Source organism: Toxotes jaculatrix, chromosome 9 (genome assembly GCF_017976425.1).
Source record: "Toxotes jaculatrix isolate fToxJac2 chromosome 9, fToxJac2.pri, whole genome shotgun sequence".
Lineage (NCBI taxonomy): Eukaryota > Metazoa > Chordata > Actinopteri > Toxotidae > Toxotes > Toxotes jaculatrix.
This window is the reverse complement of record NC_054402.1, coordinates 24,855,467-24,873,865: the sequence shown is the minus strand read 5'-3', so window position 1 is coordinate 24,873,865 and position 18,399 is coordinate 24,855,467. Positions and strand designations below refer to the sequence as shown.

Sequence of the window (18,399 nt, the reverse complement as noted above, 5' to 3'; positions counted from 1 at the left end):
ATACCAGGGTGGGGGTTCATCCAACCTCAGATTCAGAAGGAGCAACGAGGATTCCATTTTGATCATGGAACAATGGACCAGCTCTTCACCTCGCAAATTGCTGGCTGGATCATGACAGTTTTGCCAATGAGTCTACATTTATTTTGTGGACTTGGAGCAGGCTTGTGACGAGGTAAGTTGTGGTAGGCACTACTAGACTCTGGGGCAAGACCATTACTTCTAGCCATTTGGTCCTTGTACAAACAAGAAGAGAGTTTTTTTGTGAATTCCCCAAATGTTGATGCCTACATGTGGAGTTGTTCCAGAAATCTCCAAGTGGGAGGAGCCAACAGTGGTTTCACTTAACAGTAATAAACAGAATTGGTTAGAATAAGTGTTTATTGGAATATCTTTACCCCCACCCCCTACTCACACACACACACACGCACAAACACCATACCTCCTTACATTTCATTCTCTTTGGTTATTCTCCAAGTGCCCAGTATTCTTTTTATGTGCAGTCCACAAGCAGACATTTTTTTTCATAATAATACATAATTCAAATAAAAGATGAAACTTCAGATAGCACCAAAAATGACTGCATGAACCTGTCGTGTCCATGTGGCATTACTGGATGTAGTGTGGAAACAAAAGGATAATGATACAGTAATTTATCTATTTTCTTAAATACATTTATATTGCATAAGCATATAATACTAAAGATAATACAACACAGTATAAAATGATTCAGGTTGAACAATTAGTATTCCAACTAAGATATTTAAGATTTTAGATTATATTATAGAAGTAGAAAAAAATACCAAATTTTGGTAGACAATCATAACAGAGCTTAATTTACAACTATCAGTAAGTTTAAAAATAAAACGCTGTCTACTCAAAGGATGATTGGAGTTATACACAGCAAATAAATGTTTTGACTCCAAATTCAGTCATAAGACAACAACAAAAAGAACAAAACCTGTCAGACAGACTGCTCTCATCCAGTGTAAAGATATAATGATCCCACAGTTATCCCCGAAAAACTGCAATTTCACTCTTTCAGGCACAATACATCACACTTATTCCCCAGTGCAACAGTTTATCCTCAGATTTTTTTTGGCTAATAGAGGAATGTAAACACTGTATGTGCACATCCGCCTTGTTGTCACAACGTTTCTGTCCTGCAGGAATATGAACTATGTGCTGCTGAATGTGGCTCAGTGTCTTTACCCTCCTCATGACTGATCTGGCTTTGTGTGCAGAGGTGAAGTTCTGATATCTGAGGTAAAACAGGTATGTGTTGATTTATAGGATAACTCTTCACTGCTGTGTACTGTCAGTCACTGCCCTCCACGGTTGCTGACAGTAAAACAGATCAGAATTGTTCTGCCCTTTTAGCAGCAACGGGTAAAATGAAACAAAACAAATTCTCACGTGACCGAGGTTGTTTTTTGTGTATAGAAAAAAAGACCAGGTCTGCAGTGACATTATAGGGAGGGCTTTTAGCTTTGGAAGATAAGCCAAATGAAACCTATCGCTCAGACTTGATTTTGTAGCGAAGGACAAGGTAGGTGGTCAGTCGTAGGATGATGAAGAAAATGCCTAGGACAATGAAATCAATGTAGAGCTTTGCATCTTCCACATCCAACAACTGCAGAACCTCCTCAGGCTGTTGGAACTTACACACCTTCCCAGGGCACTCCAGCTCTGAACGGTTCATTCCATAGATGGACAGGATCACTCCTTCAAACCCATACCTGTGGCAACACAGTGACATTGATGAGTGCCCCTCATGTGTCAGAGTGCAGACCACCTGACAGGCTGCAAGCAAGCTAACAGTTTAGTCAGACTATCCAAACCACTTAATTGGGAGTAAAATTGAAAGTAATCCCTGATTGCACAGGAAAAGTGTGTGTGTGTGCACACAACTGCAGTAAGTACAGTAAGATCAAAGCTGAATGAGTCAGTTGGTCTATAAACTCTGATGCATGTTCACAGTGGACAGTAATAATTGTTGTTCTTGTGAATTGATAATGCGTAGTGCCGTCATGGTACTCACCTAACATAAGACACATAAGAGCTCCACTGCAGATACTTGGGGATTGTGTCGAAGTTGACAAAGAATCCAGAGAAAAGCAGCACAGGGATGGCGGTGACAGGTCCAACAAATGTGGCTACCTGTATGAGGATGCAAAAAACATGATTTGTCTTATGTGTGTAACAGCAGCCAAGAAATTCTATATTTAACAATGCAAACCTGCAGTACCTGTAGTGAGGTGGAAGCTGCTCCAACCAGCAGGCCCAGGGATTGGGCTACCAGGGCAGTACAGGTGGACAGGGCTATGAAGAGTAGGTAGCGGCTGGCCTCAGGAGGCTGTTCTGTCATCCAGTACACTATGCTGCAGTACATGATGGGGCAGATAACCTAAAATAACACTTTCATTAACCTTTATTTAGTGAAAGAATTCTTCATCCCAAAACCTTTACCCTCATGTGGAAACTGGAGCTGGTACCACAACCACACACAAAGGGTTATGCCCTGATCTTCCATCTCAGCTGAATTACAAACAACTGAAGTAAATTGGCATTTTTTTCTATTAAATTCCAATAAAGGCATGTTAGAAATTTGCTTCTGATGTTTTGCAGTAGATCAATGTTTGATGGAGCTTTCTCATTTTGAAAAAGCGGGCACTGCCATCTACAGTACAGTGTAAGGTGCTAAATACACAGTAGGCTTTTGTTCTTATTATATAGTCTTATAATCAATGTGGAGAAATCAAATCTTGCAGAAATGCTCGATGAGTTCACTGCAACAAGTAAATACAACTAACACTAGAGTGCAGTGGTGCGCCATGTAGTTGCCATGTGTAGTTTGTCAGCACTCAGGTCCACAGTGAGCCAACCCACCCCTCCAACCCCAACACTGCCAGCTCACCTGGAATGGGATATCAGCCATGGTCTTGGCCAGGTAGTAGGCTTTCAGGCTGTACCAGTAGTTAAGATGCTCCCTCAGGAACACAGACATCTCCAGAGGAACTGACAGATATTGTAGAGAAACATTTACATACATCTGTAAATATCAGATCACAACATTTCAGATTTTGAAACTGGCCCTTGCTGGCACAATAGTATCAACATAGAAACATAAAGTAAATATGAGCCAATTCCCACCCCTAGATCATACTTACAAGTTAGCACAGTTGGCATGAGAGCACCAAACATGAGGAAGAGCATGGAGAAGAAGAGGAACCCAGTGTTGTTAAAGACCTTGCTGGCATCATTGCCAATGTTCAGATAGAGCAAGCCTATTAACACACCTATGGAGATGTGGGACATCAGTCTGAGGTGGGTCAAAACCTGACAACAGGACAAAAGAAGAAAAAAAAAAACTCAGTTACAGACTTGAATGATTAAACGGTCTGTTGGTTATGGACAACACAACTTTATTTTTTTTTCTGTTTCTTTAAACAGATGCTGTCACCTACCTGGTCTCGACATATTGTTATGAAGGTTCTCTTGAAGAGGATACAGAACTGTGTTAGTGTGCTTGTGGCAAAAGAATGGCTCTCTGCGTGTCCAGCATCCTGTGGAAAGTGGAAGCAGGTAATCTCATAACAGTGAAAAAAATGTCCATAATTGTACCTCATTTCTTGAAAATGCAGCATACTACAGTCAGGGCTGGATTAACCCCTAAACATGTTCACCTTGAACATTTTGCTAATCATTTTATTCTGTGCATTGGTGGTGCATGTCACCAAACAAACTAACAATTAATCAGGCAACTACAAAGTAATTACCACGCAGTGAAAATGTGGGGCCCCTGAGGGTCCGAGGAACTTGCCTAAACAGTTGTCTGCTTTCCCCCACTGACTCATCCAGCCCTGACTGCTGTGTAGCAGCACATTATCTACCACACACCATGGGGTACTTTGCCGCACAGACTGATGTGCCATTGTTACCACACTGGTTCTTCTTCTCCTCTAATGCACACATTCCTCCTTGGACTGCCTCAAACAGCACAGGGTTCAAGTCTCCATACTCTCCTGATGCCACTTCAATGACTGAATTAGAGGCAAAAGCAGAAAGATATAAACATAATGTTTGAAGTCATCCTCAGCAAGCGTAGCATATACATGAGTAACTGTGAAGCAAACGTACTGAAGTCTGCAGGATTGTGGTAGGTAGGACAGTAAAGGCCCAGATTCTTCAAATAGGGGATGAGGTACGGGACTGTGCCTTTGTAGATACACTGTCCCTGACTGAGAATGTAAAGCTGTGGAGGGACAAGATTATTCAAGGCTGACAAGAAAAAATAAGTTTGCAATTGACAGAAAATGTTATAGTACTGACAGGTAGCACAGCTTTAAAAATACAAATAAATGGAAACAGGCACCTCCACACAAATATTAATTTCCTCTTTTATTGGCAGATACATACCTTGTCAAACATCTCAAACAGTTTGGCACTAGGCTGGTGGATGGTGCAGATGATGGTCCGTCCTCCCAGAGCCAGAGAGCGCATTAGTGACACCACCTGATAGCATGACGCACTGTCTAAGCCACTGAACAGAGAGAGAGGGAGAAAGAGAGAGAGAGAGACACTGTTAAGGAGCAGTTGGGAAGTAATCTGAGAAGGCGCAGAAGAGTAAGGACCAAGCTGTTATGATAGTGAGGCCCTTAACCTGAATGGATTTGTTTTCATTCTGCTGCATCGATTTTGATCGTTTCGTTTTTTGAAACAGGGACGCGATGCTACATCTTTTTAAAGCATAATTCTATGTTATTACATGGGTCTGTATATATATAACTTTGTACTCACTAAGGCGTAGTACCGGGAAAGGTACTCAGAGCGTGTGCTGACCAGCTAACAGGGATCCTCACTAAGATCTATATCAACCTATCCCTGACCCTTGCAACCATCCTGGTCTGCCTGAAATCCCAGCAGATGGTATCAGCCATAGAAAGTGTCCTCTCCTACTGCATCACAGTGTGGTATGCTGGGAGCCCGGCTGCAGACAGGAAGGCTCTGCAGAGAGTGGTAGACACTGCACAAAACATCACTGGCTGTCCCCTGCCCTCCTTGGCAGAGATCTCCTCCTCCCGCTGCTGCAGCAGAACCACATCCATCATCAGAGACTTCTCTCACCCAGTCTACCACCTGTTTGACCTATTGCCCTCTGACAGGCGATACAGGTCAATAAAAGCCCGCACAACCAGACTGACAAACAGTTTCTTTCCTTGGGCCATTCGGACACTGAATGAATGTCCAACTGTTATTCTGAGCACCTTACCTTGAGTAGCATTGTACATTTCGTTCTATTAATATGATGACAGTAAAAGCTTCTAATTCTAATTCTGAAAAAAAAAGAGTTTGTTACAGCAAAGTCTGACAGGGAAGTCAACTTTTGTATTGTCTTCCAAATGTCTGGTTAACCTGAGAGTTGTTTTACAACCTGTTTGATCATCTCACTGCTTGTGTTTTCTTCTTTCTAGTGACGTCACTGTGTTTCCAGATGTCAGCAGTTAATTTGGTAAGTTCAGTGTTATCATAGGTGATTAAAAAAAACGTGGCTAAACCTGTGAAAGTTAGATCAAAGTTGTAATTAACATAAAACTGTCCTTTGAAAAAGAGTGAGGGTTTCGACAGACAGCCTGTGAGCACACAGTGAGTTGGTGGCCATCTTGTCAAGGACTGAGGCTTTGATCCTGAAGCCCATATTGACAATTTATCCATTTACTAACAAACTTGAAAAAGTATTTTGTTAGTGGAGGCTAGAAAAACTGGAACTTAAGTTTTGTATTAACATTAAATCTGAGCTGGGACCCACTGACTCCTCTGGATGCAGCCTGCCAACTACATATGAACATGGAATATTAAATTCTACTGTACATAGCATTTCCAATGCTGCATATCTATTTGATTGAAGCACATCTCACACAGCTCAGGTTAGCTCAGTTGGTAGAGCATAAGACCTAATCTCTCAGGGTTGTGGGTTTAAACCCCTCTCTGGATGGCACCGCCTCCCATAGGCATAGTGCATTGTGGACTGGGTGGCAGTCGCCCCCGCGACCTGGACCCAGTAAGTGGCAGATGATGACATGACATGACATCTCACACAGTTGAAATGTAACATGTTTTAAATAGTTTCTAAATCTAAATTTCACCCTCATCTGCACACCAGAGTCTGTCTGTCTGTCTCACCTGGTGGGCTCATCAAAGAACATGACCGGAGGATTGTTGACCAGTTCCAGGGCGATGGCCAGTCGTTTACACTGGCCTCCTGACAGAGAGCTGGTGCGAGTGTGAGCACAGTCAAGGAGCCCTAAGGCAGTCAGAATCTCATTCACCTGAGAAAGAGGGACAGAGGAGGGTTTAACAATCTGTCAGTTTGCAAAAGCACTTTCTTCTTCCATTTGTATCTACAAAAGTATGTATGTGGACCTGTAAGGCGAAAAATGAACATGTAAGATTTTGTTCCAGAAAAAAGTACAGACAGGAAAATGAGTCTTGATACCTGGAAATTAATTAATCACCGAGTCATTAATACTGTTGAACAAACTCACTTTGCCCAGATACGTGGTCATTTTGAGCAACGGAAAACAGTCATATTAAAAAAAGTATGTTCTCTGTGTGCGTTAGGCTCCACCAGGATATTAATGCACAGAATCTCAAGGTGCAGCTGAGGGACATCCTCATGAGAACGCAATCTCTGAGTGGGTTCTCAGCTGAGGGACAAGCTCTCGGGATTAGAATCAGCACCTCCAAGTCTGAGGCCGTGGTACTCTGCCAGAAAACAGAGGATCCTTCTCCTTGGTGAGTGAGACACTGCCCAAAGTGAAGGGGTTCAGGTATCATGGGGTTTTGTTCCTGAGTGAGGGTAAGATGCAACGCAGGCACTATACTGGACTGTCATGGTGAAGAGGGAGTTGAAGTGGACTGAGGTGAAGAAGCATTTTGGGATCATGAGTGAAGTAAGACAAACCAGGGGATCGACTGATGAGACTGGTGCAGAATCTGCGGTAATTCAAGTGTTGTACTAGTTGTACTGAATAGTGTTGTAGAAGAGGAAGCATGGGCTGAAGGTGAAGATCTCAATTAACCAGTCGATCAACACACCAACCCTCACATATGATAATGGCCTGTGGGTGCTGACCAAAAGAGTGAGATCACAAATGAGCCCAAGGGAGTCTTGCAGGGTGTCAGAGCTGCACCTGCTTGACACCACGTTTTTGATGTGAGTGATTATCATATTTGAATTGACAAGATTTCCATTTGCATTTAAAATGATCCTGTTGAAAACAAAGGATTTACAATCATACAATTATCCATAAACATTTCAATTAATGATATAGGCCAATTATATGTTTCTAGGAAAGTTACTGTGCAAATAATGTGAGAAAACAAATAATGATGGCACTCATCTGCTGTAGTTAAAAATTACAAAATGTGACTCTGGTACAATAGGTACAGTACAGTACCTCCTCCCTTTTAAAGTCCATGTAGTATCTGCCCCTGTTGTTTTAAAAAGTAAGCAAAATAAGGCTTTGGCATCACAGCATCCAGCCTTCAGCTGCTGTCTGACAATGTCAAGGACAAACTTCTTTTACCTCTACTTTCTCTGCCAAAGTTCTCTGACATGGATTCTGGAGCAGAGATTTTATTGAGTGAGGGGGAGGCTGAAGTCCTGAGCCTCAGATAGCTCCATTTGTCACTGTCAATAGTGACAAGTGTCATTACTCCATTGCTGTATAACTCTACCTGAGGCGATTAAACAATCGCCCTTTTTTTGCATCAGACTGGAGAAGGTTGACTAAATTTATGTGACTGTGACTATCTTCAGTCAGCAGTTGGCTACACTGCTTCACTGTTTCTGTTGCACACAGGGGAGAGACAAGATTCTATGTACGTACATGGTCTCAGGCTCCCAGGCCAACCAAGTGCCCAATTTGCTGTAGTGAAGTCTCACCATGCTCACCCTTGTTTACTTTGTTTGCCTTGAAACGAAGCAAAGCCCTCAGTTCTAGCTACAAGTAACCTTAAACACTGTGTCTTCAATGTGGAGGCTGCTCATGAAGATAATTATTGTCCAGACACTAATCAAATGTGTTTCTAGTAAAGACAGGACCACAGTTAACTTGTGTTCATATTGTTACTAGTTTTGGTTTGCACACTGTCCTGTCTGTAACAGAAACTGGGCCTGATAAATACTCTTGAACATGTCAACTGTTGATATATTTTGGAGAGAAAATGCTTGAATTTTTTTTTATAGACTTGCATCATTCAAAGAGCAATGACAGCCCTGTAACACTGATCCAAAGTAGGTAGGTAGGTGTGTCCACAGACTGAAGAAAGCGGACAGTCCTCCACATTTACTGTCATTGGCTGGTTATGTTTAGATATGAGTTTGTTGTGTTTAAGGTCGGGATTCAGAAATCAAGTATGTGAAGTGAAGTATTATTATTAATACCTTGTTTTTCTGTGTATGTTAAGCTAGTAGATGCTATTTGTTTAGCTCACCAGTGCTTTCTTCACATCTATGGTTTCGTCCAGCTTCAAGTTTGCTGAAACCTGCAGTAAAGACAAATGCAAACAATCATGTAATGCAACAGGTAGGTACAGTCCAGTGGAAGCTATAGGTGGCATTCACAAATTACAGCCCTGCAGCACCTTGGCACAATGAACAGAGAGAATAAACATATATTTCTTTTATATGTTAACACATATTTAGTCTCTAAATCAATCACAGTCCCTGAATTCAAATTTTCCTGGCTATGCTATGAGCCTGTCAGGACCGGCTCACCATCATGGCCTCCCGCGCAGTGAGGTGTGGCAGCAGCATGTCTTCCTGCATGATGTAGCAGGACATTTTCCTGAATGTCCTCAGGTCCCTGGGTTTACCGTTTACCAGGATCTGACCCTTCATCCCTTTTTCCCTGGGCAGCAGCAAGGACACACACATACACAAATAATGAACAATTCAATTACATACATAAAAGCATGACTCACAAACACATGGGCTGCTACAGGTGTAGAAGACCTTTCTCCTAATTGTGCTGTTCAATTGCTTTTGACTGTTTGACTGCACCAGAAATTACTTTGTCTCAAATAAGGACAAGATTACTGCAGATGGGATTTTTGTTCTCTCACCTGTATCCAGCCAAAATGTTCATTAAGGTGGACTTTCCCGCCCCCGAGGGCCCCATGATACCGATCAGCTCCCGACTGCAGAACCTCCCAGACAGGCACTTCAATAAAGCCTTGAAACCTGACAACAATAGAGAGGGCAACAAGAACAACAAGAAAACTTACTGCATGTCCAGGTAATAAAGTTTCTTCTATTTGTGTTGATACACTAACTGACTTTGGCTGTGGCATGATTGTTGATACCCAACAGAGGCTGGTTTGAGTATTTCTGAAATGTGCACTAAAGAATTGAGGCTGTTCTGAGAGCAAAGAGAGGCTGTACCCAGTATTAATATGATGTTACCAGCAGAAAGTACCAGTGGAGAAGATCAGTTCATTAAGTCAGCTGTGTTACAAACCAATTCAAATTAGTTCTGACTTGATTTTTTTAAAAGTGACAGTCCTACATGGTGATATTGTGAAAAAATACTGAGAAAGTTGACTGGGTGCTTCATTTACATGCTGGTTTGATTCACTTTGTACTGTGGCTGTGTTAAAACACAGAGTGGTTTAGGTAGCTGTACTGTGTAACTACTGAAAAAGAGACTTAAAACAAGTTCAAACACATGAATGAAATCTCTCACTGAGATTGACTCAAACTGAGCAGCTCATCAATAAGAAGTTAACTGTATTTGTAAAAGTAAATCGCTTTGATTTGTATGGACCAACATGGAAATGATTGGAAAAAGAAAGATCAACAGGGTATAGACATGCTGCAGCAACTCAGTATCTCAGCGAGCATCAGCTCAGCCCTCACTGCTGGAGGCCTCCACAGAAGACACACAGTGAGGATGAGGATTTTTCTCACTCTGACTGCCCCGTGCAGAGAACAGAGCTGCTACAAGGCCAAATGGACGTGAATTATTAACCTTGCTGTGGCTGCTGAGCCACATGGAAGCATGAAGCTACCACTTTTACGAGATGTCTGTACAACAAATATGACCTCTAAACTGTCCTGTCTGATCCACATCTCACACAACTGAACTGACTGTGAACAGAGCAGACATCCCATTCACCTCCTCCAGCTGTGGATTTCTATGTCTTGCATTGCAGAGGCACAAAAATTTGAATGTAATAATAATGAAAAGGTGAATTTCTTATTTAAATTGAGCAGGTAAAAATTGTGCAGCATTGGATTATTTTATTCTACCTTTTGTACAATTTGAGATTCTGATTTACCCTGACAAAATATTTGGCTACATTTTAATGTTTTAGCACCTTTTCTACACCAAGTCTTGTGGAGGTGGATGGTGGATCCCAACTTTACAAAGCCGTTTGTAGAAATTGTTCTAGGGTGGACAAATGGTGGACAAACACTGTACTAAGACACTTCCTGTTAGTTCTGACTTTCATTTGTGACCCATCTGTAGGTTTCTTAGTGGATTATTCCTTTGAAAGCTTGGCACACACAGTGTTGTGTCTTTGTCCTAGTAATTTATAGGATATATCAGAACTGAGTACACTCCTGTGCAAAATCAATTTTAGAGTGTTGTTAATTGTATCATTTTCAAATTTAATTTTAGTGTATTTGATATCATGTATAATTAGAAACAAACAGATGAGATAGATCAACTCAAAAACATGGGCCCATAGTACAACCTCAGTGCAACAAATGTGAGCACATCTGTTACCACTGCAAAGACAAGTTTGCTTTTCTAATTAAGGCTAATTAAATGAGAGAGGCTACATGAGCATGAGTAGACTGCTAAGCATGACACAGTTGCAGCAGTGGTTAGGAGGAACAGGAGCCACCACTCTACTAATAAAAGATGGTTCAGTGACCATGCTCAAAAAACGATGAATCATAAGAGTTTGTAAAGAGGAAAAAAGTGAAAATCATGACCTGGGCCCTGACTTGAATCCAATACAACAACATGGGAGTATTTTAAAGTAGAAGGTGGAACAACCAAACTGCTGCAGCAGCTGTTCCTCACAGAATCATCTGTGAAGAACAGCTCTCCACAGAATTGTGTTAGACTGGTATCACCCGTGTAATATTTCATAGATGTGTTTAAATGTTTAACAGATTGTTTTGTATTGCATTGTGTTAGATTGCTACATGTCACAAGACCTGAAATGATCAGCCGAGACTGTGGATGAATCAGTGGTGTAAGTGAGAATAATGATGACCTGATTTATTGATTCATTTAATCTTTTATGTAACCTATAAGCTCTACTGTATAATCTTAACTGAAAATCACCCATGTATCTGTTCATCACTCCTCAACTGATGATGAATATAAGGGCCACACAGACAAAACCACAAAGGTGCTTGTGAGCCACAGTCCCACGGCCGAGGAGGACCCAGCAGACGGGTCCACTATGACAGAGGGCATCCAAGTGCTGAATGGCTGTAGGAGAATAAGGATCTGATCTTTACTTTGGTGGTGATGATGAACTGGTGTCCTCCATCTTTAGCATCTGGTCAGGAGCATGTCGACTGAACCAGATGTAACTTCTGCTCTGACTGTGACAAACCACTGTTTGATTTTCTGTTAACTTAAAAAAAAAAAGTTCCAAAAATGTACCTCATAGTCTATGCTGAAGTATGTATCTCTGCTCTCTAAAGTCATCATAGCATAAGCATAGGTTTGTTTATACAGTGTCTTTCCAGTGCTACACAGTACAACTCCACAATAACGTCAAACCTCCTCCCTTCACAGACTGATTACTGTAGACATGATGGGTAGATGTGCGTTACCTCTCCTCCTCCAGCACGGTCCCTCCTGGATGGTGTAGGAGAGGTCGATGAACTCCAGGTCCACGGCCGAGCGTTTGGGTAGGTGGGAGAAACGCTGCGCATCAGTGATCTCGTTCTCAACCTTCTTCAGGTGAGTCAGCATGGATGGCTCCTGCTGCTGCTGAGGCTGAAGCTGGGCCAGAGGCTGGCCGTCTCCGTTACACATGATGGCCTCCTCCATGGGGATACCCACCGAATCAGGTTCCAATGCCTTATTGTCCATACCAGCTCTCTGTCTGTGGGGGGAGGGATAAGGACAGACAGCCAGGAAAGAGAAAGGTAGAGGAAAGTAATGCTCAATTATTTGCTGGCATGTCTAATTTTACAGCCACAGCTGGGGATCTAGGGTCGTGCTAGCATTTTTGGAGGTCATTTAATAACATTTTTTCATCCAAAATGAAACAGCAAAACAGCAGTTGTTAGATTTCACCTCACTGACTATGGCATGTATGTCCACAATCAGATCAGTGGGCTAGGTTGGAATGAATAGTTTTTAAACTGGGGTGGGGGTTGGGGGCTGTTTGTAGGCAAGTGTGACTGAGCAGAAACTCATTTCCCGGTAAGCAGAGACAGCCCAGTACCACTTCTGATAAGAACATTTATAGGTGTGAACAAATCAACCATATCTCATATGAACTACAATCCAGTTTGGAGGAAATGTGCTGGCTGGTTGGATTACATTCACTGGCAAGGTTTTGTTTCAGTGCACAAAGTACTGTGATGTATTTATACTGCAGCGAAAAGTCATAAGGAAGAGATACATTGCAAGCAGTGGATGGTTGGGTGTACAAAGCATTTTAGCAGCAGAGACCAGAGTTTGCATTTTGTCTCCTATGTCAAGTCAGTGTTGCCTTTTTCAATATTTAAGTAAGATGACAATCCCTATTCTTTAAGGAGAGAGTGGAGTTCCTTAAAATTACCAAACATATTCATTTTCAACTTTAGTTACCAGGAGATTATGTTGAAAAATAACCAACAAAGTAGATTAACAGTGAACATTTTGCACTTTATGTTCAGTATTTTATGGCTGTGCTTAACACAATTATTCTTCTCAGGTTTTTATGTGCTAATCGAAACTGTACCTAAAAACAGGTGGATCGCAACCCACCTACTGATTCAGTCCGTGACACTGATGATGTAGAACATGATGTAATGTTGAAGATTTGCATGTACGTGCACAAGACACATCTACTGGTCAAAGTTCGTTTCAAGTCCGGCCTCGATGTTAAATTACATACGTTTCCTGGGAAAAGATAGCTGAGGTATGACCACCATCAGACAAAATCCATGACCATTGTCCAGGCAGGACTCTAAGCAGCAGAAATATGCAATCCTCCCTGTGATCGCAAGGTGATTAATGATCATCGAAATGGAGATACGTCTAATCTACTTTGTTCAGCGCTGACCACTGTAAAAACGGTTCCCAAGTCTGAGGTGGTACAGTAATTTGTACTTTTTGAGACAGAAGTCTCATTTAATCACTCATGGGGTTCATAATCTCCTTGGGGATTAAAATCAACTTTCTTTTCTACCCTTGATCTGCTCAGAGCAGGAGGGGGCTGGAGTTACCAGCTTGGGAAAAAACTCTGCAGACTCAGGTACACTACCAAGCACGAAGCCAACTTAATGTATGGGAAATGCATGCTCCTTCACTTGCCCTCCAGCTCGTACCTCCATGCAGACACATTTCAGTGCCAACATGGAGAGAGGAGCCAGAGAAAAGTCTTTTCCGGGATGTCAAAGGGTGCTCAGGAGAAGGAGGCAGGGAAATGGAGAGATATGTTATGTATGCCAACATGTCACGAGTCAACGGCACTGTACTGGATGAGAGGCGAGGTCCACAGAGGCGAGAGAGGAGAGGCAGAGAACTCAGTGACCTGGGATCATACCACTTCAGATTATCTACAGTTCCACTGTTACACTTGTATCTGACTCTAAGACGTGATGCCCCAAATACAGCTTGATTAAAGGCTCATTAAAATCAAATAAAGTGGTCAGGTCAACACGGCTAAATGGAGACATCAAAGTGATGATAAAACATCATGTCACTTGCCTGATTTAACTGGAATGAACTCAGAGCAAAAAGTCTCATCTGAAGATTTGATGTACTATAGATCTCTCTGAAAATAAATGTTGAAAAAGACCCACACACATATGTGCTTTGGTGAGACCATCCCCCTGAAAAAACTGATCCTTTAGGTCCTCTGTGTAAGCAGCTTATTACAACCCATAGTTAGGTTTCATTGTTAGGTGACTTATGACCGGAGCAAAGAAGGAAGTTGTAGATGTTAGTAGTTAGTAGGTTAGTTAGTAGGTGAGTGACAGAGCCTGCCCTAGGTGTGTGGTATGTGCTCTGTCTTGACAGAACACAGGACTTTCAAACAGGAGACAGCTGCTAAGTTTCTCGTGTAACCTTAACCGTGTTTATTACTGTAACCACGCTGACAAAGGTCGTCTAACCTTAACCAACATAACCAAACCCTGACCGCTCCACAGCCTCAATCGCATCCGAGGGTAGGGACAGAGTCGTAAATTGATTGTTTGGTTTTTTGCTGGGAACTACTTGGAAATGGACTTTATTCACCCTGATGCATTGTGTAAACAATAAACTGACTACTGTCCTGCAAATCAAAGACCTTTCTTTAGATTCTTTAATGAATGCAACACAGCATGTTCTGTAACAACAAAGTTGGGCAAGCATGTCAACCAGGTCAATCTTGGGTTAGAAATCAGAGTAGCCTGCAGCAGGTGTATGTTCTGTTCTTTACCTTTATCTGAGAAGAACCATTTGTCAGTCATATCCACATAAAAAAAGCAGTGTGGAAAAATATTTTCTCTTTATTCTTTTACTTTTTCAGTTACTTACTACTGAAGTCAGTTAGGTGTAGATACATTTGCACTCTAACTCAAGTAGGGATTTTTGACTTCTACTCGAGTGATTACTTTTACTAGTACGGTCAGTGCAGTGTTTCTGTAGGTGGTGTTTCTTTTTTTACTTTATTTAGCCATAGTGTATATATATTGCTGTTGTTGGTGAGAATCTCCTGAAATACCGTTGGTACAGCAGTTGTGTATTTGACCTTCGTCATCAAATCTACTTGGTTAGGTTTAGAAAAGTTAAAATAGGTACTTCCTTAAATTTTATCATGGTTATTACAATGAACACAAAGTTAAAGTTGTGTAACGGTCGTGGCTAACAGAAACAATAATGATTTAGTTTTGAATGGGAAAAGAACAGCAGTCTCTCATGTCCTCTGTTTTGTGAAACCATCCATCAGTCCAAACCCCCTCCTTTGTCGCTCTCTCTACAACATTACCTGACTCCCTCCTTTGCTGCCATCATAATTACTACGATTGCTAAAGGTCACCTAACAATAAAATGTTAATTGTATAAGCTGTTTGCACACACAACCTATGGGCTCACTTCACAGGAGGACCTTAACATGCATGGAGAGGGACAGTCAGTTGCTGTCCATGGAACAGTGGACCGACTCTTTACCCTTGCAAGGCTACTTGACAGGTCATGCGAGTTTCCCCATCCAGTCCACATGTGCATTTTGGACTCGGTTAAGGTCTACAACTGGGCCCCTCACAGGATCTTGTCGGGGGTACTGCAGGAATATAGAGTTCCAGGACCTTTATTATGAGCCAATTGGTCCCTATATAACCAGAGTGAGAGCTGTATCTGTATTCTCGCCATAAAATCAAAGATATTTTCAGTTGGTTTTGGTCTCCGCCAGGCTTGTCCCTCGTCACCAGGCTTGTCCCTTGTCACCAGGCTTGTCCCTCGTCACCAGGCTTGTCCCTCGTCACCAGGCTTGTCCCTTGTCACCAGTCTAGTTTGTGATTGTCACTGACAGGATTTCAGGAGGAGTTGAGGGGGAAGGAGAATGTCCAGTTCGGGTGTTTCAGTAAATTAACAGTTTGATCTATGTTCTGACCCTCACTTATGGTCATGAGCTTTGGGAAGTGACTCAAAGAATGAGATTGAGGATATAAGTGGCTGAAATTAGTTATGTGTGTTGTGTGTCTAAAGGAGCCAGTTTCGGTGATTTGGGCATCTGACAACGATGCGACCTGGACGTGTAGCATCGGAGGTTTTCCAGGCACAGCCAATTGTTAGGAGAACCAGGGGTAGACTCAAGAATGTATGTTCTCTATAGGCTGCAGGTAGAGGTAATGAGTGCCTCTAAATAGTGGAAAAATGACTCACAGGCTGCTGTTAGTCTCGTTTAAGTACTGTATGCACTGCAAAATTAGTACTGTGGTGTTACAGCTGGATGCTTTCATTTCAGCTGACAAAACAGTGTGTTGAACAGCTTTAAACATTAATTTAAACACATAATTATGGTCTGATTGTTCTGCTAGTGAATATATGCAGCCTCAAAGTAAGACTGGCTGTTCTTACACAACATGAGAAGACTGAACATAAGGATATTAGGATCAGGCCAGTAGGTTAACAGTGCTGGTCTCCCATGACTTTGCCAGGGTGAGAGCTAATTTGCTGAAGAGGCTTTGACAGAAAAAAAAAAACAAACCCTAGCCTGAGCTACAGCATGTACAGGTTCCATAAGCTACCACAGCACTTTTACACATATGAGTAAGTTAAAAACAGAAGCATTTACAGTGACATTCTCATTCTTAAATAAAACAAAACAAAGCAAAACGGTTAATCAGTGATTGAGAAAAGGATAAATTACTAGTATCATGTCAGTGATTGATATAAATAATAGGTAGTGTTGTTTGGGCAGTGATTTGTTTTCTTTCACTCTTACATGGTTATTTAATGTTAATTGTGTTGTAGCTGAACTTAGTGTAAAAAACAGTGACATTGTGTTTATAATACACACACACACACACACACACACACACACACGTATATATGTTTTTTGTTTTACAGTATATGGGAGCTGCACTAATTTCTTTCAGGACTTCCACTTCATCTTCCACTTTCAGTTTTCAGATTTCAATATATCACCTACACTTAAATTGAAACTTCAGAGTCATTCAGTGCTGACACTTAAACTATAACTTCCATTTTCCTTCAGTATTTTTTTTTCCACTGTGACTCCAGCGAGAACTTCATCTATTTTAGTATTTCAACAATTTCAAATGTTTCAACGACAGAATTTCCACCATGAGCTCACAGAAATTTTCCTCATTTTTAGTTCATGTTAGTAAACCTGTGTCTAACCTGTGTATCTCTTCTGGACTAAACCACTAACACTATATCATATGACAACAAATAATAGCTAGTAAGGAAAAAAATCAGTTGTTTTTGGATTGTTCTTTCACTCTTAAACAGCCAGTAAATGCTGGACTGTGACTGGATATACATTTAGTGTCGCTAAACAGTGAATTGAAGAAAAAAAAAAGAATTTAGAAGCATTTGTTTTCCCTTTCTATGAGTCAGATATTACTTATATTACACAAAAAACAAACAAACAAATAAATAAATATAATATTTCATGAGCCTGTGAGACAAAGGGCGATGAGTCATTTGATCATTTGATGGCATTCATTTCTATTTGCCAAAATCGAAATATTTTTCCTCAGTGACACAACTTCACAAAGTCACTCTTTAACTTGAGCAGAATAAGAAGATTGATTCTTTATCACATGATTAATAACTATCTTAAACATCACCTCAATATTATTGATAATATTGTTAATTAAAAGTTATTGAGAGATATACTATCTTAAGCATGATGAAAGCATTCATTTTGAGCTACGTTTAAAATACATTGTCATTTTTGGAGCAAAAGTAAAAGTATTCTAATCTATTTTCTCTCATGTTTTTGCTGCACTTGAATTCAATAAATTACACTTTACTGTATGTTAGCAGTAAGTACTTGATCTGCTTTGAAAGCTTGTCAAAAGGACTGCGTACACCCACAGAATATGCCTTAAGACAGAGTTATATGAGTGGACAAGGGACAGGCTGAACGTTGACACATCCTCTGTAGGGACAGATGAGTCATATAAGATCATCAAAGTAGGAACCTTGTTAGGAAAAGATAAAGGAGAGAGAAGAACAAAGTGAAACAAAGAGCTTACGTTGGCCGATGTATCGTTGTCCTCCTCGGTGTCTGTCAGGATGTTATCCTCTCCGCCTGCTGCATTCAGTATCAAACAGTGTCTGTCCCAGTCTGCTGCATCTACAGCATCGCTGCATGCCAGAGCACAGCACAGCACAGCAGAGCACAGCAGAGAGGGCGGATCAGGAATGGGGGGGGTTGAAACGTAACAGGACGGATTGAGAAAGGACACTGAACTACTGTACAGACCCTGCTGTCAAGGGCTGGGTCACATGGGGGGAGACATGACTCCTCTACTTCATAGAAATGTGGATTTCTGCCTTTATAATCTTCATCATGGGTGACAGGTGTAGGCTTATATTTATGTAACCCACATTTCTTCACTGGGAAGGACTTGATTTCCCACATTTTAAAAGTGGCACAAAAGAGATGCAGTGTATGAGCAATATCGGCTCAGAA

The 18,399-nt window shown here is 41.4% G+C and overlaps 1 protein-coding gene across 1 annotated transcript; it reads right to left on the bottom strand.

Annotated features, from left to right (window-relative positions):
- Positions 1–428: 428 nt before the first annotated feature.
- Positions 429–18,090, bottom strand: LOC121187144 (ATP-binding cassette sub-family G member 4-like). Its single transcript, XM_041046273.1, has 15 exons — positions 17,960–18,090; positions 11,864–12,138; positions 9,127–9,244; positions 8,780–8,912; positions 8,497–8,547; positions 6,181–6,326; positions 4,417–4,540; positions 4,138–4,252; positions 3,898–4,040; positions 3,465–3,563; positions 3,168–3,336; positions 2,915–3,015; positions 2,246–2,404; positions 2,039–2,157; positions 429–1,736 (listed from the first exon to the last, which is right to left on the bottom strand). The coding sequence occupies exons 2-15, from the start codon at positions 12,123–12,125 to the stop codon at positions 1,511–1,513; spliced, it is 1,965 nt and encodes a 654-aa protein (XP_040902207.1). The 5' UTR covers positions 12,126–12,138; positions 17,960–18,090; the 3' UTR covers positions 429–1,510.
- Positions 18,091–18,399: the final 309 nt, after the last annotated feature.